Source organism: Aspergillus pseudotamarii, assembly GCF_009193445.1.
Source record: "Aspergillus pseudotamarii strain CBS 117625 unplaced genomic scaffold BDV38scaffold_6, whole genome shotgun sequence".
Lineage (NCBI taxonomy): Eukaryota > Fungi > Ascomycota > Eurotiomycetes > Eurotiales > Aspergillaceae > Aspergillus > Aspergillus pseudotamarii.
In genome coordinates, this window is record NW_022475020.1 from 741,024 (window position 1) to 759,538 (window position 18,515).

At 47.3% G+C, this 18,515-nt stretch overlaps 6 protein-coding genes across 6 annotated transcripts; 2 read left to right on the forward strand and 4 right to left on the reverse strand.

Annotated features, from left to right (window-relative positions):
- The first annotated feature begins 924 nt into the window (after positions 1-924).
- BDV38DRAFT_236873 (HAD family hydrolase) lies at positions 925-2,194 on the forward strand. The gene has a single exon (XM_032053517.1). The coding sequence runs from the start codon at positions 1,049-1,051 to the stop codon at positions 1,796-1,798; it is 750 nt and encodes a 249-aa protein (XP_031918079.1). The 5' UTR covers positions 925-1,048; the 3' UTR covers positions 1,799-2,194.
- Positions 2,195-2,321: 127 nt separating this feature from the next.
- On the reverse strand, positions 2,322-4,628 carry BDV38DRAFT_295781 (major facilitator superfamily domain-containing protein). Its single transcript, XM_032062776.1, has 6 exons — positions 4,346-4,628; positions 4,146-4,279; positions 3,964-4,087; positions 3,690-3,896; positions 3,257-3,634; positions 2,322-3,193 (listed from the first exon to the last, which is right to left on the reverse strand). Exons 1-6 carry the CDS (start codon positions 4,447-4,449, stop codon positions 2,512-2,514), a joined length of 1,629 nt encoding a protein of 542 aa, XP_031918080.1. The 5' UTR covers positions 4,450-4,628; the 3' UTR covers positions 2,322-2,511.
- Position 4,629: 1 nt separating this feature from the next.
- BDV38DRAFT_236876 (serine hydrolase FSH) lies at positions 4,630-5,999 on the reverse strand. The gene is made up of 5 exons (XM_032053518.1): positions 5,712-5,999; positions 5,632-5,659; positions 5,542-5,560; positions 5,393-5,464; positions 4,630-5,339 (listed from the first exon to the last, which is right to left on the reverse strand). Exons 1-5 carry the CDS (start codon positions 5,723-5,725, stop codon positions 4,813-4,815), a joined length of 660 nt encoding a protein of 219 aa, XP_031918081.1. The 5' UTR covers positions 5,726-5,999; the 3' UTR covers positions 4,630-4,812.
- An 800-nt stretch (positions 6,000-6,799) lies between these two features.
- BDV38DRAFT_278804 (type I polyketide synthase) lies at positions 6,800-15,341 on the forward strand (the record flags this gene model as incomplete). Its single annotated transcript, XM_032058831.1, has 15 exons — positions 6,800-7,408; positions 7,464-7,812; positions 7,881-7,965; positions 8,025-8,181; positions 8,233-8,730; positions 8,783-8,903; positions 8,973-9,132; positions 9,189-10,197; positions 10,262-11,587; positions 11,640-11,972; positions 12,039-12,100; positions 12,161-12,243; positions 12,300-14,059; positions 14,127-14,447; positions 14,502-15,341. 15 exons carry the CDS (start codon positions 6,800-6,802, stop codon positions 15,339-15,341), a joined length of 7,713 nt encoding a protein of 2,570 aa, XP_031918082.1.
- Positions 15,342-15,506: 165 nt separating this feature from the next.
- On the reverse strand, positions 15,507-16,261 carry BDV38DRAFT_236883 (uncharacterized protein; the record flags this gene model as incomplete). The annotated part of the gene is made up of 1 exon (XM_032053519.1): positions 15,507-16,261. A coding segment is annotated over exon 1 (176 nt), but the record flags the coding sequence as incomplete, so codon positions are not given.
- A 232-nt stretch (positions 16,262-16,493) lies between these two features.
- BDV38DRAFT_268272 (P-loop containing nucleoside triphosphate hydrolase protein) lies at positions 16,494-17,875 on the reverse strand (the record flags this gene model as incomplete). The annotated part of the gene is made up of 3 exons (XM_032056741.1): positions 16,494-17,467; positions 17,575-17,681; positions 17,766-17,875. The coding sequence occupies 3 exons, from the start codon at positions 17,873-17,875 to the stop codon at positions 16,494-16,496; spliced, it is 1,191 nt and encodes a 396-aa protein (XP_031918084.1).
- Positions 17,876-18,515: the final 640 nt, after the last annotated feature.

Sequence of the window (18,515 nt, forward strand, 5' to 3'; positions counted from 1 at the left end):
AAGCAAAATAATAAGCTTGCTTCAAGAGATACTGAGATAGACAATAAAAGTAATTTCTTAAAACAGATTTATTCTATTTATACAGAGATTTTTAAACAATATATAATCCGGTATATCTTCGAGAAGCAAGATATATATCCCTTAAATTCAGAGCCAATTCTTAAATCTTTAAATAAAGCTTTAGAATCAGCTCCAGAGCTTCAGATATTTACAATACTATTATCACTACTATTAAGCTTATTGCTACTATCTACAATATAAAATCTTTGTCGAAATATTAGTAAAGCCCAGAGCTTTATTAAAAATAGTCCAGAGTTTAATCAAAGCTTTATATAATATCTTAACCGTATATTCCAGAGCTCGCTAGAAACCACTGAATTAGTCGCTCAGCTTAAGAATAATTTACAACAATACCTCCGATATTAAAAGCCTCAAAATAGACAGAAATCACAGAGAAGAGTCTGGTATAATAAACCACTGACTATATATAATATAAAATACTATATTACTGATTGTACAGAGATAGAAAGACTACAGGATCTTAGACAGATCAGAAAAACAGGAACTTTAGGATAGAATAAACTATCACAACAGAGAGATATAGAAAGTCTGCCTAGTACAGAGACTAGTCAGATAAATAAGAAAGATCCTAGATTACCCTTTTGAATAGATACTCAAGGCGATATTGTATAGGAATCTGAATAGCTTCAAATTTATCGTTGACATAGGAATTATCGTTGGGGTGTGGCAGACCAACACACCGAAGGCGGGTGGGGCTGCTGAATAAGAGACGGCTAAGGCAGATGTATACAAATCAGCACATGTGGGGAACATCACGCCATCAAACGGCCAAATTTCATAGTCGACCACTGACTCATTTTGTAGAAGTTCAAATAAAGTATAATGATAGTTATACTAGTAATAGTTACATACAGTCACACAATCAAACGATGTATATATACCCATAACCAACGAGTCTCTAACAAATAAACCAACCAACCCTCCTAATGAGGCAGAGTAACCCTAAAACATATCATCCTTAAACACCATGCCCCAAAACACCCACGATCTAGACCCAGCCACTATGCGAACATTATTATCAACCAAAACATGGTTCGGCTTCGACCTCGACGACACCTTACACGAGTTCCGCAAGGCTTCTGCCCATGCATCCTCAGCTGTATTTACAGCCATCCATGAAGAAAACCCAACTGTCAATATCGACGACCTGAAAACGTCCTACCGGGACATACTCGTCTCGACGACAGCGGGTGCATTCGCGGACGGAAGGACATCAACCGAGTATCGCAGAGAACGGTTCTCGCTTCTACTCCGGGCCCATGGATTGGAGGTGTCGACGGAGAGATTGGACCGTCTTTTGGAGGTCTATGAAGTGGATCTGCGGACAGCGCTGACGCTGAAACCGGGGGCTCTTCAACTACTTCAACGGATTAAGGGTCTCGGGAAGAAGGTTATTGTGATAACGGAGGGGCCGCAGGATGCGCAGCGGTGGACTGTGGAGAAACTGGGACTGAGACCGTATATTGATGTGCTTGTCACGACTAATGAGATTGGGCAGTCGAAGGTTGATGGGTTGTTCCCTGCTGTGTTGGAAAGGTATGGTATTCTTGCGTCGGATATGGTTTATGTGGGGGATAATGAGAAACGGGATGTTGTACCGGCGCGGGCTGCTGGTATTTCGGCTGTGCTGTATGATGAGAAGGGTGGTTGTTGCTTTGATGATCGTGCTGCGCTGAGGCTTGACTCTTTAGCAAAGCTAGCGAATCTGTTGGGTTAGTTGGCTTTGTAAAAGATAGGGCTGGGAAGGATGAATGTTGATAGCCTGCTAGTGTACTAGAATAGATTGCGTCGTACTCTTGCGTCTATGGGTGCGGAAAACATAGAAGTGTGATGACCCGCCACTAAGACCGTGATTGAGCTAGCATATCGACAGATCGTGCATACTGATCGATTGCTACATCCTCAAGAATTGTGGATCGCGGAAGGGATAGTGAGTGTGATCTCTTGCCATCCTGGAATGCATTAATGGAATGAGGATGGTATGCGTTATGTGGGTATCTAGACTAATCGTTCGTATACCGTGGGGAGTGACAAGGGCTCAAGAACTCAGCGTCGACAAGATTAGACTTTTAATCAATGCCACTTGCTTGCTCCCAAGTAGGGCATATACTGCCCCTGTACGACTGTACAGAGAGCAAAAGAAAAGTACAATTTCAAAACTACACTCCGACAAAAATGTTATGTACCCTAAGCTACAGATATCCGAGCAGCATGTGGGAGAAGGGACAGTATTCTGTAACCAGCCCCTTGCGTGATCATAATATCATATAGGATCTTCTCTAGAAACCGAATCCTACCCAGGATCTCGCATACCACTTCAGTTGCGGTTCGCGCTGAGGGCCGTGGCAGCCCCTCTGACCGTATAACTGCTAGCTTCCATGGTGTCAAACACGCCTTCATCTTCATGCTCAGATGGGGGTGGTTACATGACTAGCGTTTGAGATAGCGCACATTTGAGCGCTTCCATATCATCGCGACAGACAGCAACTGAGCCACGGAGAATCCTCCTGCAAGCTTTACCTGTGCGCTATAGGCCACCGAGTAAGCCTTGCGGATCTGAAGTTGAATTACAGGGGAAAACATTTCAATGGCATCACTGGAAGAGAGCAGTAGGTTGACGTGGTCAGGATCCAGGGTCGCCGACAATCGACTCTTGAGATAATTATGCAGAATGGTAGTCGATGCTGCAACGCCCAGGACACCACCCAGCATTCGAAGCTGGAGCCCGGTGCTCAAGGCAATGGATTGATCTTTACCGTCGACTACAAGCGGCACCATCATGTAGAATACCGCTACACTGGTACCTGTCCCTAGCCCGGCCAGGACAAGATAACCATACTGTGCAGCTGAGATCGCCGTTGAGAAAGCGGTCTCGGAAAATAAGAAGAGACCAACAACCTGGAGGACTATTCCACCGAGCGCAATGTAGCAAAACGGTATCTTAAGGCGCCCGGTTAGTACAGAGCAGGACATTATGCCAACCGGGCTGCTTAACGCGTAGGATAAGAACCTGACTCCGGCACCGATCGGGGAACAACCATTGACGATTTGAAACCGCTGAGGGATCATGATGATGCTGACAGTCATTGGGAGGCCAGTTGTAAAGAATCCCCTGTTATTTTGATAAATACTTGTTCGGGGATGAGCCATCATCATGGGCAAAGGGGGTACTTACAGGGCAGCGCCCAGGAAGATCCGGTTACTCGTCAGTCTCCAGGGGAACATTGCATACATATCAAGGTCCTTCTTACTGATAAACCACTCCCACAGGAGGAATGCAATCCAAAAGAGCCCTGAGATAACGAGGAAACTGATGACAAGGCCCGACGACCATGCGTACTCAAAATTACCTTCTTGCAAGGCCGCGATAGCAAATGAGGACGCAGTTAACAAGGCTAGAGCGCCCAGGGTATCTGCCCGCTGGAAGAAAGTCTTTATCTTTAGCCCAGCTCCCTTGTAGGTGGATGAAGTTGTTTGAGCCGACGGAGCATGGGGGAAGTTAGCTGGAAGTACGATAAGTAATAGTACCCAGGAAAAGGCCCCGGCTGGAACACTGTAGTAGCTGTCATCAGAATAGGTGAATGATGGTAGAGATGAAGCGACCGTACTTGCACAAGAAAACCCAGCGCCAACTGCCCTTTTCGGCCACAGCGCCTCCAATCAAGGGCCCAAGGACAAGCCCAAGGGACAGTATGCCACCGGCGACAGAGCTTATGGTATCGTACTGCCGGTAGGGGACTATACGGACAAAGGAAAATAGGGTGAGAGAGTAGACACCAGCGCCGCCGACCCCTTGAAATGCCCGGCAGATGATTCTTGCATGTATGAGATCAGTTTGTCTCCATCTCGCATCATAGTGGAAAGGAAAAACGACAAACGCACAGTTGACTGAGACTTTGGGCACCACCGCAACCGCCAGAGAATGCCGTGAAAATGAATAGGGAAGCGAGGAGACTTGTTTTCACCCGCCAAATATCACCAATCTTCGACCAGATCATAAGAAACCCTATCGTGAAGAAGCTTAGTCAAGAGATATTGTATGGTCGTTGGGCTGCACCAGGTACCTGTGTAGGTGAGCAAGTAGGATGTGATAACCCAGCTGCTTCGACCAAAATCGTCCAAATCATTGGTGATGGTAACTAAGGATGTGCTCACAATAGTGGCTTCAATGCCTGTAAGGAAGAGAGCCAGGCCGAGTCTGAGATGAATAGATACATAATTACATTAGTAAATATACAGCTATTTCGCACAGCTTTCTCCATACCCAAAGGCCCCAAGATATAAGGGGAATCCATGTAAAGCACCATCCCATTCGATAGGGTCGCTGGCGGTCTCACTGACACCCTCGGTAGACTGTTTTTCGGACATGATTTTTTTTTTCTTTCAGAATCCAGGGAAATTACCGAATGGTAGCTACGATGGGTAGGTGAGGCGCGTAAGACACTGTAGGATGCTGGTTATTACTCAGGCTCAGCTACCTGAGAATGGGTGTCAGCTACAAATAGGGTACCTAAACATGAGACAGAAAGGCTGGTTGTGCAGGACCGAAGGAGCATGCAGAATGCAATAAAAGGAAATATTATGCGGGCAGGTCGCCTTACAGGAGAGTGAGACAGATCTTTGGCTTTGTCACTACGCATTCATACCGATGTATTGGTTTATACCTTGCTAGAAGAGGTGTTACAGTATACAGTGACAATTTCCTGCAAGGGGTTCTCAACGGCTCAGCTTTCATTTTCTTTCGACTTGGTAAATGGCGCGATTGATCACCTTCGCTATGGATACTGTGTCCTCCACTGAGCTAGGAATTTCATGCCCTTTTGCATGCACGAAGATGGATCTTCTTTCCGAATCACAAAAATCCACAGCTTGCTGTGCTTCCTCAGCCTGTGGGTCCGTCGATCCCCAGATATGGGCAGTTGGCATGTCAATCACTTTACCCATTTGGGTGGAATCCAAATATGCAATGCGGTCTGTAGCAAATGCATCGTGATCGTATGGCTGCCTGGCATTCGAGAAAAAGACAGCCACTTTAAATGGCGCGACATCAGACCCACTCTCCTGCTTGGTCTGATACCAATTCACCAACCACGAAAGGGCCATGGTTGCTCCCAAGCTGAACCCAATAATTCCGTCGAAAGGGCCCTCCTCTTTGATGTACCCCTCGATGTCGCGAGCAGCCTGTCGGCATGATTGCGGCTGGTCAGGGTCACAAAAGCTGAATGTTGGTTCATCCGTCTTGGTGGCATTTTTAATGGCTACTCGATTGTTAGAAAGCCTTCGACTCTGTGGGGTAAACGGTTGGCCTTACACGACTCCCAGGGCAATGCGCCTTCGACGAATTCATAGGTATGTTGGTTGCCAAGCTCGTATCGAATAGCGGCTAGGCATTAAATGCAGTCAGCTTATCCAGTGTAGTGGAAATCTTGGAATGCAGCTAACGGTATTAGCTTGTATTACCTGTTTGCTGTTCAAACATCTGAGATAAGCCATGGCATCAGTAACTAAGTCTTCTCAAGGCCCCGACGAGTTCAACGTGACTTTGCTTGCCTGGGAATTGCTTCCAATGCCATGTAGACTAGAGAGGGTTAGCCAAATCAGCCGCGAGTTAATGGGTCCATGGAATGTACCAAAGAAACCTCATTTTGCCTGGAGACCGATCGACGGAGCGGAGTCTAGAATCCAAAGAGCATGAAAGGTGGAAAATTGTAGCCTTTAGTACTGTCCGCCTCTTCCAAAGGGGAACATAAGGGATTATCTCGGGGCTCGAGGCAGTCTAAATAAAACCGATCAATCTAGGGAACCATAGCAAAGTTCATCTATACAAGTGAACTCAATTCCGTAACGTAAATTGAAATGTCGTGGTATCATGTGCATATTTTATGTTTTTTTTTTTTTTTTTTTTTTTTTCATTTTTCATTTTTCATTTTTTTTTTTTTTTTTTTTTTTTCAACAAGAAAACATGCAGCCCTAGCGCGGGGTGGGACTTCTTCAAGGGGAGAATGAGCCAAGATGGAAATTCTGTAGCGCTTATCTCTTGCATTGTTTTCTCGCAGCAGATGGGAAGCCCTACATGAGAGGTGCTAGATTGGCCAATAATCAAACGTCAAGCAAGGTGTTGTGAAGAGGAAGGATTAATTGATACGAGATTCTCCAAACACACAGCTGCAGTGGACACCTTAGAAACTCCACCTGTAGCTGCATAGGCGCTTGTCCCCTAAAGGCAATAATCGTCAAAGGTATCTATTTATGATGCAACCACACCTGACATCAAAAAGTGGGTTACTTGATGGAGACATATTCCGCTGGTCACCAGAGTGACGAGTGTGATGCGCCTTGCATGATATCTTCTGACGAAAATCAATAGTCTCCAGTATTGGGAATTGGGTAGATTCAGGCCATCCACAATGCAGTAGCGGTAGCAGCCCAATGACAGCTCTTTGATGCTCTCACTGGATGTGATTTGTCGAACAGTCATAACAAGTGACGTGGCGAGGCATTTTTAGATGCATTCATCTAGTGGTGAGTAAAAAACAGCGCAGAGATTCAACGCAACTATGTTTGAAGTCTAACTGAATGAAGTTACGTTATCTTAGAAAGTACAGGTCTATAGGCTTAGTATAATCTACAGAACATCTACATTGGCATAGGAATTCACCTGAGATTTGCTTGTATCCAGGATCACTGCTGGCTTATCGATTTGTCTTCCATGCCAACCATGTCCACATGTTCAGAGAAGGGCCTGCCGCCCCTGGCGATTGTGGGCATATCACTGAAGTTCCCAGGAGACGCCGTGACACCAGATGACTTTTGGAAGATGCTTTTGGAGGGGAGAACCGCCGCGAGCGAGTTCCCTCCCGATCGGGTGAATATCGATGCTCTTTATCATCCGGACCGTGAGCGTCTGGACCATCTATCTCTAAGGGGAGGAAATTTCATGAAGGGAGACTTGGGCGCTTTCGATGCTGGGTTCTTCACAATAAATGCCACCGAGGCAGAGGCAATGGATCCGCAACAGCGACTGATACTAGAGGCATCTTACCGCGCGCTAGAGAGCGCTGGAATTACTCTGGCGGAAGCGTCAGGCTCCAAGACCTGCGTCTTTACGGGAAGCTTTTCCCATGATTACCACACGTTACAAGTAAAAGATCCTATGACATTACCAAAATGGCATGCTACTGGGACATCTATGAATATGTTGTCAAATCGTGTCAGTTGGTTCTTCAACCTGCAAGGCCCAAGTGCCACTGTTGATACTGCCTGTTCCAGTAGTTTGATGGCAATTGATTTGGCCTGTCAATCTATCTGGAGTGGTAACTCATCGATGGTAAGACTGGTTGAATGATCTTGGCGTGATATACAATCCGCTAACTTGTAGAAAGGGACTAGCTATTGGCAGTAATACTATCCTGGCGTTGGAAATGAGCCTCTGCCTTGATAATTTAGGTTTACTCTCGAAGGATGGTCGCTCATATAGCTTTGATCAGCGTGGGAACGGCTATGCCCGAGGTGAAGGTGTTGGCGTCCTAGTAATCCGACCGCTGGAGGAGGCCATCCGTCATGGAGACACTATAAGAGCTGTAATCCGATCCTCCTCCTCGAACCAGGATGGACGTACGCCCGGGATTATGCAGCCTAGTGGGACTATGCAAGAGAAACTCATCCGCGATACCTATAAGAGAGGAGGTCTTGACCTGGGAACAACGCGATATTTTGAAGCTCACGGGACCGGTAAGTGGCATTAGCTTAATCAACCACCGTGGGTACACAGAGGAAGGCTGACTTCACATTGTGTCCAGGAACGGCGGTAGGAGATCCTATTGAAGCTCGCGCAATTGGAGGCATCTTTCGCGACTACCGCTCAGCTGATGACCCGCTTTATATGTAAGTACATACGACACTTAGATATTAATTTCGAACCCCGATGCTAAGCCACATCACAGAGGATCTGTAAAGTCGAGTGTTGGTCATCTAGAGGGCGCAAGCGGCGTGGCTGGAGTGATAAAGGTTGTTCTTGCCTTGGAAAAAGGAATTATCCCACCCAATGCAGGGCTTGAAAAGCTGAACCGCCGAATCGATGATGAATTCCTACATATAAAGGTCTATTTCCGGCGCCTTTCATGTCAGGCCTCCCTAGGCTAACAACTGCAGGTCCCTCAAGCACCGGTGGCCTGGCCAGTCGATGGCTTGCGAAGGGCGTCGGTCAGCTCGTTTGGCTTTGGTGGTTCGAATATCCATATTGTGCTAGACGATGCCTTGAACTACCTCCAGAGCAATGGCTTACAGGGCAACCATAATACCACCGCTCATTTGAACACCATGTGCGTAGAGAGTCATGACACAAATGGAACTCTGGAAACCACACCCGATGAAGCAAAATTGCTTGTCTGGTCAGCTGCCGATGAGAATGGAATTTCCCGCATCCAGGACAAATGGAGATCTTTCTTCTCATCGCTTCATGTTACAGACGAGGAAAAGAGAGCGTACTTGAGTAACTTGGCATACACGTTAGCTATTAGGAGAAGCCATCATCAGTGGAGGACCTTTGCGACTGTGAAATGTTCGGATGACTGGTCAGCTATAGCGGACAAGCTTGCTCGCCCGTGTCGGTCTATTTCATCACCCAACCTGGCGTTTGTATTCACTGGGGTGAGCTAGCTTACAAGTACTTTCATGCACAATAACTAATATCCATGGACAGCAAGGAGCACAATGGTACGCTATGGGTCGCGAGCTGATAAACGGATACTCCGTCTTCCGCGATAGTGTTCAGGCTGCCAATAGGTATCTACAGACTTTGGGTTGTCAATGGGATCTTCTAGGTATGTACTGCACAACACAGCATTCCCGATAATGAGAGCCGGGATCTTGAGCTGATTCAAAATTTCTAGAGGAACTTCAAAAACCGGAGGAATTTTCGAACGTAAACAAGACAGAATACAGCCAGCCGCTCTGCACCGCGCTTCAAGTTGGCTTGGTGGACCTTCTCTCTCACTTCAAGATTACCCCCAAGGCTGTGGTTGGCCACTCGGCTGGGGAGATTGCAGCTGCGTATGTTCTTATATTGCCTCTTTGATCTTTTACCTTCATTATCTAACTTTATGCAGATACTGTGCTTCTGCGATAGATAGGTATTCCGCTTGGAAGATCGCCTTTTACCGTGGAAAATGGAGCAGCCAGTTGGAAACGTCCAGCTATGTCAAAGGGGCAATGCTAGCGGTGGCATTACCAACGAAGGATGTTGAGCCATACTTTGAGAAAGTCGCTGGTGAGTGCGAGATCTTGAGATTAACAGTGGCCTGTATCAACAGTCCTAAAAGCGTTACAATCTCCGGCGAGGAGATCCAAATCGATATGCTCAAGTCAGCACTTAGTGCAGAGAACATCTTCTGTCGAAAGTTGAAGGTCAAGGTTGCCTATCATTCATTCCAGATGCATGAAATTGCTGCACAATATCAGAGTGCGATGGGAGAGATAGAGAAGGGTAACGAGCACAAGATCCCCATAGAAATGGTGTCCTCTGTTACGGGTACCTGGGCCAAACCAGAAGACCTGAGGGCACCTAATTACTGGGTACAAAATATGGTCTCCCCGGTAAAGTTCTCCGATGCTGTGTTCACTCTTTGCTCACATACAGAGACACCTAGACGGAAGCTTGATCGGAGTCATCGGCGGGCGTTTCCAATCCATCACTTGGTTGAGCTGGGTCCCCATTCCGCACTACAAGCGCCTATCAAAGAGAACTTGAACAATTCAAATCGACAGTCAGTAGCGTACTACTCACTTCTCGTGAGAGGTGTGCCAGCTACTGACACTGTTATGACTGCGGCTGGCTATTTGCATGCAGCTGGTTACTCGATCGACCTTGGCGCTGTGAACAATCTGGAAAACCTCGAAGAAAAGGGTCTCCTTAAATCAATACCAGATCTCCCAGAGTATCCTTTTAACCATAGCAAGTCTTACTGGCATGAGAGCCAGATAAGCAGAAACCACAGAATACCTAAGATTGGCAAAAATGACCTTCTGGGTTCGCCGGATCCAAACTGGAACCCTCTTGAGCCGCGATGGAGAAACATTATCAAATTGTCCGAGATGCCCTGGGTTCGAGACCATCAAGTGAGCTCCCTCCTGTGTTCGATACTACAATAATCTGCGCTGACAATAGCTCTTGCTCTGGTAGATCAATGGTACGATACTCTACCCGGCAGCTGGAATGGTCGTCATGGCTGTTGAGGCAGCGAAGCAGTTGGCCATCGCTGGTCAACAGATCTCAAGTTTCAATATCAAAGATGTGACTCTCCATGCCGCAATCCCAATCCAGGAACACAACGAGACTGTGGAAACAGCCTTCCATATGCGTCCGGTTAAAGAGCTTACATCGGCAGCATCACATTGGTACGAATTTGCGCTCTACATGAACACAGATTCATCGTGGGTGTCAAACTGTACGGGCACTATCCAGGTTGCATATTATCCGGAAAAGCCAGACCCCGTAGACTGTGGTCACCTTGAGCGGGATCTAGTCCGCCAACAGATTAACGCGTATCTACAAGCGAGCAAAGAATGTACCTCCCCCGCTGAAGTACAAGCACTCTATTCTCACCTGAAAGCCTGTGGTTATGAGTATGGTGATTCCTTCCAAGGAATAACTGCTTTGAGTGTCAACCCAAGTGACTGCACATGCGTTACTGGTGAGGTGAGCAACAGGTCATCAACCTCAGATGAAACAATCCACCCTACAGCGTTAGATTCACTGATCCAAACGGCACTTTGGCCGACGACGGGATGCGGTGCTGAGATCATACCGACCGCCGTGCCAACACACATTGAGAGCATAACACTCTCCGTCGATGGTCTCAACACTACAAAAGATATCTTCAAGGTGCATACAAGGGTAGAGCCATCCGGCAACTCAGACATCTGTGCGAATATTACCGCTTTTGATGATCAACTAGGGAAGGCGATAGTTTACGTGGACGGGCTTAGGTGTACTGCGGTTAATGAGCTTGCTATAGCAGAAACACATAACTCTATAGATGACAAGCTCTGCCATCGGGTCGAGTGGAAGCCGGATATCCGGTTGTTGAGAAACGATGACATTGATCAGATATGTCGACAACCGTCTGTGGACACTTCCGCACTCGAAGAATTTTTCATCGAAGTGGACTTTCTATTGCTTGCTCGGCTTCTTGAAGCTCTCGATGTTCTCGCCGAGAGGAGTCTGTCACCTAGCAAGTTGCACGTCAAGAAATATCTCGAATGGGCAGCTGCCCAGAAGAAAAAACTTAGCGATGGCCGGCTCTTGTTCTCCTTAGAACCATGGAAAAGTCGTTTTCACGATATCGAGTATATCCAGGCCTTAGATTCACGGCTCTATGAGAGTAACCCGCAGGGGAAGTTTCAGGTGAGCTTCTCCAGAAACCTGACAAAGTTTCTATGTGAGGAGCTGGACCCTCTAGAGTTTATCTTTACCTGTGGTCTCATTGATGATTATTACTATGATACAGTAAGTCCGATCCTCTGCACCGACCGGATTCAAAAATAACACGAGGTCCCAGCTCGACCGTTCAAGTAGTTCTAGGCGAATCACGGCGTATCTCGAGCTATTAGCGCACGCGAATCCGCAGATGAGGATACTAGAGATTGGAGCTGGGACGGGGTCTGCTACGCGTATTTTCTTACGCACGTTGGGCCGAGGACAGGATGAATCAGAAACCTCTAGATATGCTCACTGGGAATACACCGACATCTCGCGGTCGTTCTTCGGCGAAGCAGCGAGTCAATTTGCTGCGGAGGGAGATCGAATGAGTTTCAACACTCTTGATATTGAACATGATCCCGAGGAACAAGGTTTCGAGTGCGGCACGTATGACATGGTTGTCGCTTCATTGGTATGGACCATAATAGCGTTCTAAAGCTGCCCTATCATATTACGTCCTCTAATATATATCATATAGGTGATCCATGCCACTTCGGACTTAACCAAGACTTTGACCCATGTCCGAAAGCTTCTAAAACCGTGAGTGAAAATGAAGCAGCTCCCCATTTGAAAGCAGATATTTTACTGATATCTTAAAAGCGGCGGAAAGCTGATTATGAACGAAATGACCAACCCCAAGCGTTCTGCATATGTATTTGGGTTTCTCGAGGGCTGGTGGTTGGGTAAGTATCATACATGTCATGATAGCCAGGAATGTTGGAGATGCTGATATGAAAAGGGTGCGAATCCTATCGTTCACTGGGCCCTTGTGTAGGTGAACAACAGTGGCATGAGCTTCTATCACAGACCGGATTCTCAGGATGCGATCTTGTCTTTCCTGATGTCGAGAATGCTATTTGCCAAGAAAATGCCTTTATTGTTGCCACTGCTAGTCAAGACGCTCAAGACTCTTCCAGAGGTCATCATATTCAATTTGTCTATGACCCAGCTGACAGCCCCCAGGCTGAACTTGCACGGCTACTTGAAGTGGGATGTCGAGAATTAACAGGCTCAACAGTAGAGTGTGTCTCATTGGAGGAAACGGGGTCCTCTCATGACCTATTAAGAGTCTTCTTGCTTGAATATAGCAAGCCAGTACTGTGTGATATGCGGGAAGAAGTGTATACAAGACTCCAAGCTCTTCTCCTCTCAACCAAAACCACACTCTGGGTCACTGAAGGAGGAGGAAAAGGCTTTGAACGACCGCATCTACACCTCATTGAAGGTCTATTCAGAGTATTGTCTGAAGAGGATGGAGGCCGAGATCGCTACATTCTTTCGCTTGAACGACAACAGACGGAAGGACACCCTCACCACCGATTAGTGCTAGATCTCATATCGCACATACTTTCCCCAGTCTCCTCCGTTGTTGATTCCGAATATACTGAGCATCGAGGGGTACTGCAAGTTGGGCGCATGGTTAACCATCAACCTCTGAACAACGCTATCTCTATTCAGACAAACCCACAACAAGCCATAATGAGACCATTTGGCTGTGGAACTCAATTGCGTCTTGATTCTTCATCCTCCAGCATGACGAACGGTTTTCGGTTCATTGAAGCCGAATGGGCCGATCGGCCTCTTGCCGCCAACGAAGTGGAGCTTGAGGTCAGCTACGTGGGCGTCAACTTCCGCGATGTTCTTACTGCCTTAGGTCAACTTAACATCGGGAGCATAGGCCTCGAATGTAGCGGCACGATTACGCGTGTTGGGACAGCGTGTCGTAAGTTTAAAGCAGGAGATAAAGTTGTCGGTTTTCTATCCAACTGCTACTCAACACATCTCCGATTTCGCGAGACGGATCCAGTCGTTCATGTCCCCCAGGGGATCTCCCTGACTGCTGCGGCTTCTGTCCCAGCCAACTTCATTACAGCGTATATGGGACTGAAGGAACTCGCGCGAATCCAGCCCGGCGAATCAGTCCTGGTTCATTCTGGAGCTGGCGGTACGGGCCAAGCAGCGATACAGATCGCGAAGCACTTCGGAGCCCAGGTCTATACTACCGTAGGATCTGACAGCAAGAAGGAATTTCTAATGCAAACATACGGGATTCCGGAATCCCATATCTACTCGAGCAGATCCACGCTTTTCGCAAAGATGATTCTCCAACAAACCGCGGGAAAAGGTGTTGATATCATCTTTAACTCACTGTCGGGTGAAAGCCTCATCAAGTCATGGGAGTGCATTGCCCCGTATGGTAGATTCATTGAAATTGGCAAAAAGGATATCCTCTCGAACAGCAAGCTTCCGATGATTCAGTTTGCAAAAAATACAACATTCATCAGTCTAGATCTAGGATCTTGGGCAAGGGACCGCCCCGCTGATTGTATCTCTGCACTAGCAGACATCTTGACCTTGCTTGTGGAGGGGAAGTTTCAACCCCCAAGTCCAATTGCCACATACGGTGTTGGTGAGATGGAGAAAGCTTTTCGACTCATGCAAGGTGGAAAGCATCACGGTAAATTGGTTCTTGAGATGCGTCGAGATGACCCAGTCATGGTAAGTGAAAGTTATCCACTTAGCTCCATCGTTCCACCAATCTTATTCCTGCTAACCTGTAAAACAGACCATATTAAAGCCCAAACCCAACTCCTTCTGCGACCCCAACGCCACGTACGTTGTTTCCGGCGGATTAGGTGGCCTTGGTCAGAATGCTGTTAACTGGCTTGTGTCTCGTGGGGCACGGAATCTTCTCCTACTGTCACGATCTGGTGGAGACAGCCCCGACGGACGTAAGCTACTTGATCAATTACATAGCCAAGGCGTGGAAGCCCTGGCTCCGGCATGCAATGTGAGCGATGCACAGTCGCTCCGCAAGGCGCTCGATGCTTGCCAATTACACATGCCCCCGATCAAAGGCTGTATTCAGGGTGCGATGGTGCTGCATGTAAGTGTAGCCTGCGCTCCAAGAGAGGTCTTTCATATACTAACCCTACCATAGGACGTCTCATTCTCGGACATGTCATACACCGCCTGGCAAACCGCAGTCCAACCCAAGGTACAAGGGTCATGGAATCTCCACGAGCTCCTCCCCAAGGGAATGGACTTCTTCATCTTGCTGTCATCAATCAACGGCCTAATCGGCTCCAGAGGACAAGCCAACTATGGTGCCGGTAACACCTTCCAAGACGCACTTGCCCACTACCGGGTCCGTATCGGCGAGCGCGCTACGTCTCTTGACCTAGGCCTCTTCACCTTTGCTGGCGCGGTCGCCAAGGATCCCAAACTGAGGGAGATGATGCGAAACAACTCGGTCTTAGACCCGGTCACGGAGGCGCAGTTCCACGCGTTGCTCGACTCCTATTGTAACCCTATCGTAGCCCGGGATCTCGGGCTGAACTGCCAGACAACCATTGGTATACACCCAGTGGTGATGGAGCGGGGTGCCGGAAGGGCGTATTGGCTCGAGAAACCACTTTTCGGGCACTTACAGCTTGAGCATACATCACAAGGTGATCCGCATGGCCAGGCGCGTGGAGTGAATATTGCTGCTGCGTTACAGAGTGCTACATCGTTGGCGGAGGCAACCACATTGACTGTAGAGGCTCTTATACTGAAGCTTTGTAGGGTCCTCTCGCTTTCCGAAAGCGATATTGATGAACACAAAGCTCTACATGAATATGGTGTCGATTCGCTCGTTGCAGTAGAACTCCGAAGCTGGTTCTCGAAGGAGATGCAGGCCGATGTTGCTGTGTTCGATATCATGGGCCGCGCCACGGTTACTTCTCTCGCGCAGCTGGCAGCTAGTCGGAGCAAGCTGGAAAAGGGATGGTCTGCGTAAGGTGAGGGGTTTTACTCGGTTTACTCGGTTTACTAGTATCTAGAGATCTTAAGGTAGTTAGGGAATCTCAGTCTAGTCCATGTAGTAGTCTCTTCCTTGTCTCGTCTCTCCTCTAAAGCGTCGCCGTGCAAACCAAATCCACATTTTAGTCATTATGTGTTCGGCAGTCACGCGATGCAATAAGTGTTAAATCATTAGATTTGATAAATTGTACGATTAGTTTCTACAAAGAATATAAGCTGGTACCTTAACCAACCTCGACTGTGCAGCCTCCAAGGGCAGTGAGTAGTATCTTCACATCCGAGCATAAACCACAGAACCCTAATCACCCCAATGGAAATTTAATCTATTAAAAAAAATAATAATATCCAACAACATATAATGCATACACAACATTCTCTCACTTGTCCCTACTCCATACAATGTCCATACATACACACATACTGTACTTCGTACAGCGAATGATACATGCACAGTGATGTCATCGCTAAAGATCGACATAAAAAAACAGTGAGGCTTCGGGCTCCATCCAGTTCTCGCCCCCCTTCGGATCCTTAGTCACCATGGAGAAAACAGGAGGAGATAAATGGAGAAACCTGACGTGGCGGCTACTTGTACCAATCAAATAAACTGATAGCGTACTGTCGATGGAGTTGCAGAGGAGAAGTGAAGCAAAAGCATACTCCTACTTACTGCGTCTTATCTGGTGGTCCAGTATGGTCGACTTGGGAGGGATTTGTTAGCTGTTGTTGTCGTTTTCTAGGCAACTAGGATACTAAAAATAAAATTAAAAAAGAAGGGTAGTTCTCATGGTACATGGTATGGATAGGATGTTGGGAGTCAGTCGATTTCAGCCTGATGGGCCCAGGATTTGTTTTAGGGCATGAAGTAAGTACCGAGTTTGACAACGCCCGATGAGGGGCAGTTATAATGTGTTGTATCCCACCTGTTCATATATTATGATTATTTGAATTTTTTCATTTTGAAAGTCTTATCTTTGGATATATATACTATATATGGTATGTAAACAAACAGGGAAACATATGTAGAAATCCGCCCAAGAACCCCCAGTGAAAAGTAATAGTAATAATAATAATAATAATAAATCATAAGCCACCGAAGTTCGAACACATACCAGGAAACCATCCCCGACTACATCATCACACATCCACCCCGACGGTTTTTTTCTCGCGCCATTTGCGTTTCCAACTCCAATAATCGTGATTCATATTCGTCTCTGGCTCTGAGGACCCGGAGATCGGCGTCTCGCTGGTGCAGGGCTTCTTTGTGGGCCATCTCCTTTTCGTACATTTCCTCCCGCTCGGCGTCGCGTTGTCTCCGTAGCTCGTCAATGGCTTCTCTGTGCGCCATATCCTGTTGATGCATTGCGTCTCGCTCCCTCTGTAGTTCGTCGATGTCCATGCGTAAGATGCTTTGCTGCTGCTTACTGCTCTTCAACTCCTCTTCGAGCTCAGCCCGCACGGCCTCAATCTCCTTCTTATGATTGAGATCCTGTCTCCGTTCCGCCTCCTTCATCTCCTTCCGCAGCTCGTTCAACTGCCTCTCATATCTGGCTCTCAGCCTCTCAACCTCCGCCTGGACCTCCTTCCCAGCAGCAGTCTCTCCCAACGACTTCCCACTGGCCATCTCCTCCTGAATCCTCAGCGTCACATTCTGCGGCCGGCTCAAAATATACCGAATAATCTCCGTCGCAGACGTAATTCCATCATCCTGGCGGAACACCTGACTCCCATGCCCGATCATCTCACCCCAGAACTTCCGCTCCGATTTCAACTGGCTCTCCCGCTTCACTTCCTTCTCGGTGGGAGGGTTGTTCCACATCGTCGTGGCGAGAACCACCCCGTTGAGACATTTCTCGCCGCAGAGTTTCTTGAACATCATCAGGTTGCGGATGGATGCGCCGCCCATCCGCACATCTTTGATTCGGTGCAGGTAGATGATTCCGGCCAGTTTAATGTTTTCGTTGTAGGAGAAGCGGAGCCAGTCGGCGATTTCCACGAGCACGTCGGTGTCGGACCGTGTCGTGTCGTCGAAACCGGGTGTGTCGATTAAGAAGATCCGTTGGTTGTCGATTTGGGCTTTGTGGATGCCTACTTCGGTTGTGCCTGTAGATTTGCAATTTAGGTAAGTGGAGCTCTTTTTCCCAAAATAATAAGAAATAAATAAAGTAAAGATGGAGAACTGGAGGAATGAAAAAGTGAATAAGACTCACAGGACATCAAGCTATCGCCTACAAGAGCATCTTCGTTAAAATGTGAGATGAAGGTGCTTTTCCCAACACCTGTTATCCCCATGACTGCAATAACACGATCGTCTGGTCTGTATATCTCGAAGAAAGCAAGAAAAGGTAAGTGAAATGAAAAGTGGATCATGAGTGGGGGAATCTGCAAAGAATATACGTACGTGATATCCGGCAGTTGTCCATCATGATGAGGTTCCTTTTTAAACATGGGCGTGAACGGCTCGTCCATCGAGACTTGGGACTCATAGCCTGACTCTGACTCCGAGTGCATCTTGAAGACAAGAATATTCCCAGCACAATAATCGGGAAAAGAAACCAATATTTTGAGGAGTCCGTTATAATGTCCGAAATCAGGGTATGCGGGACAGTGGGACTTTAACGAAGGAAAGAGAGAGAGTGAGAGTGATTGAGATTAAATCCTTAATTCTCCGGCTTCATCGTAGGCTGTAGCAGAGTGAGAAAGTCCCCATTTAAGCCAAGGGGAAACGGGGCTTTCTTTGCCTCCCTGAAGCGTCTGTATCATGGACACGCATTTCCACATCTTGACGTGTCAGTCCTGTCTGGTAACATCTTTTTTTTTTCTTCTTTGCTGCCTTATAGCGATTGATTAGCTACAACACTTGCGTAATGAAGAGGAGCAAGAGGGAAAAAGTGAACAACAAACACACAAATATCCACTTTTGCTTCACCTGTGTAGCTGTGGGCTTTGTGGTGACACGCAGCGAACAGGGGTTAGGGCGTTTAGACAAATGTTTTACTGGGCGTTGCCAACTCAGTCTTGGGTGTGAAAGAGCGAGGCCAGAACCCTAGACAAGTCAGAGCTGGCAGATGAATGTATGCCTGGCGAAGTGTTGTTGGGCCTTGATTCTTTGCCTTGAGATGATGCCTCACTTGTTTGTTTTTTTTTTTTT

Excerpts from the sequence above, each read along its gene's own strand:
- BDV38DRAFT_236873 (XM_032053517.1), top strand. The coding sequence starts at position 1,049 with ATGCCCCAAAACACCCACGATCTAGACCCAGCCACTATGCGAACATTA.
- BDV38DRAFT_295781 (XM_032062776.1), bottom strand. The coding sequence starts at position 4,449 with ATGTCCGAAAAACAGTCTACCGAGGGTGTCAGTGAGACCGCCAGCGAC. Across the intron at positions 4,088-4,145 it reads CTACTTGCTCACCTACACAG|GGTTTCTTATGATCTGGTCG; the intron begins GTACCTGGTGCA and ends TCTTCACGATAG. Across the intron at positions 3,897-3,963 it reads GCCCAAAGTCTCAGTCAACT|AATCATCTGCCGGGCATTTC; the intron begins GTGCGTTTGTCG and ends CATACATGCAAG.
- BDV38DRAFT_236876 (XM_032053518.1), bottom strand. Across the intron at positions 5,340-5,392 it reads CGCATTGCCCTGGGAGTCGT|CCATTAAAAATGCCACCAAG; the intron begins GTAAGGCCAACC and ends ACAATCGAGTAG.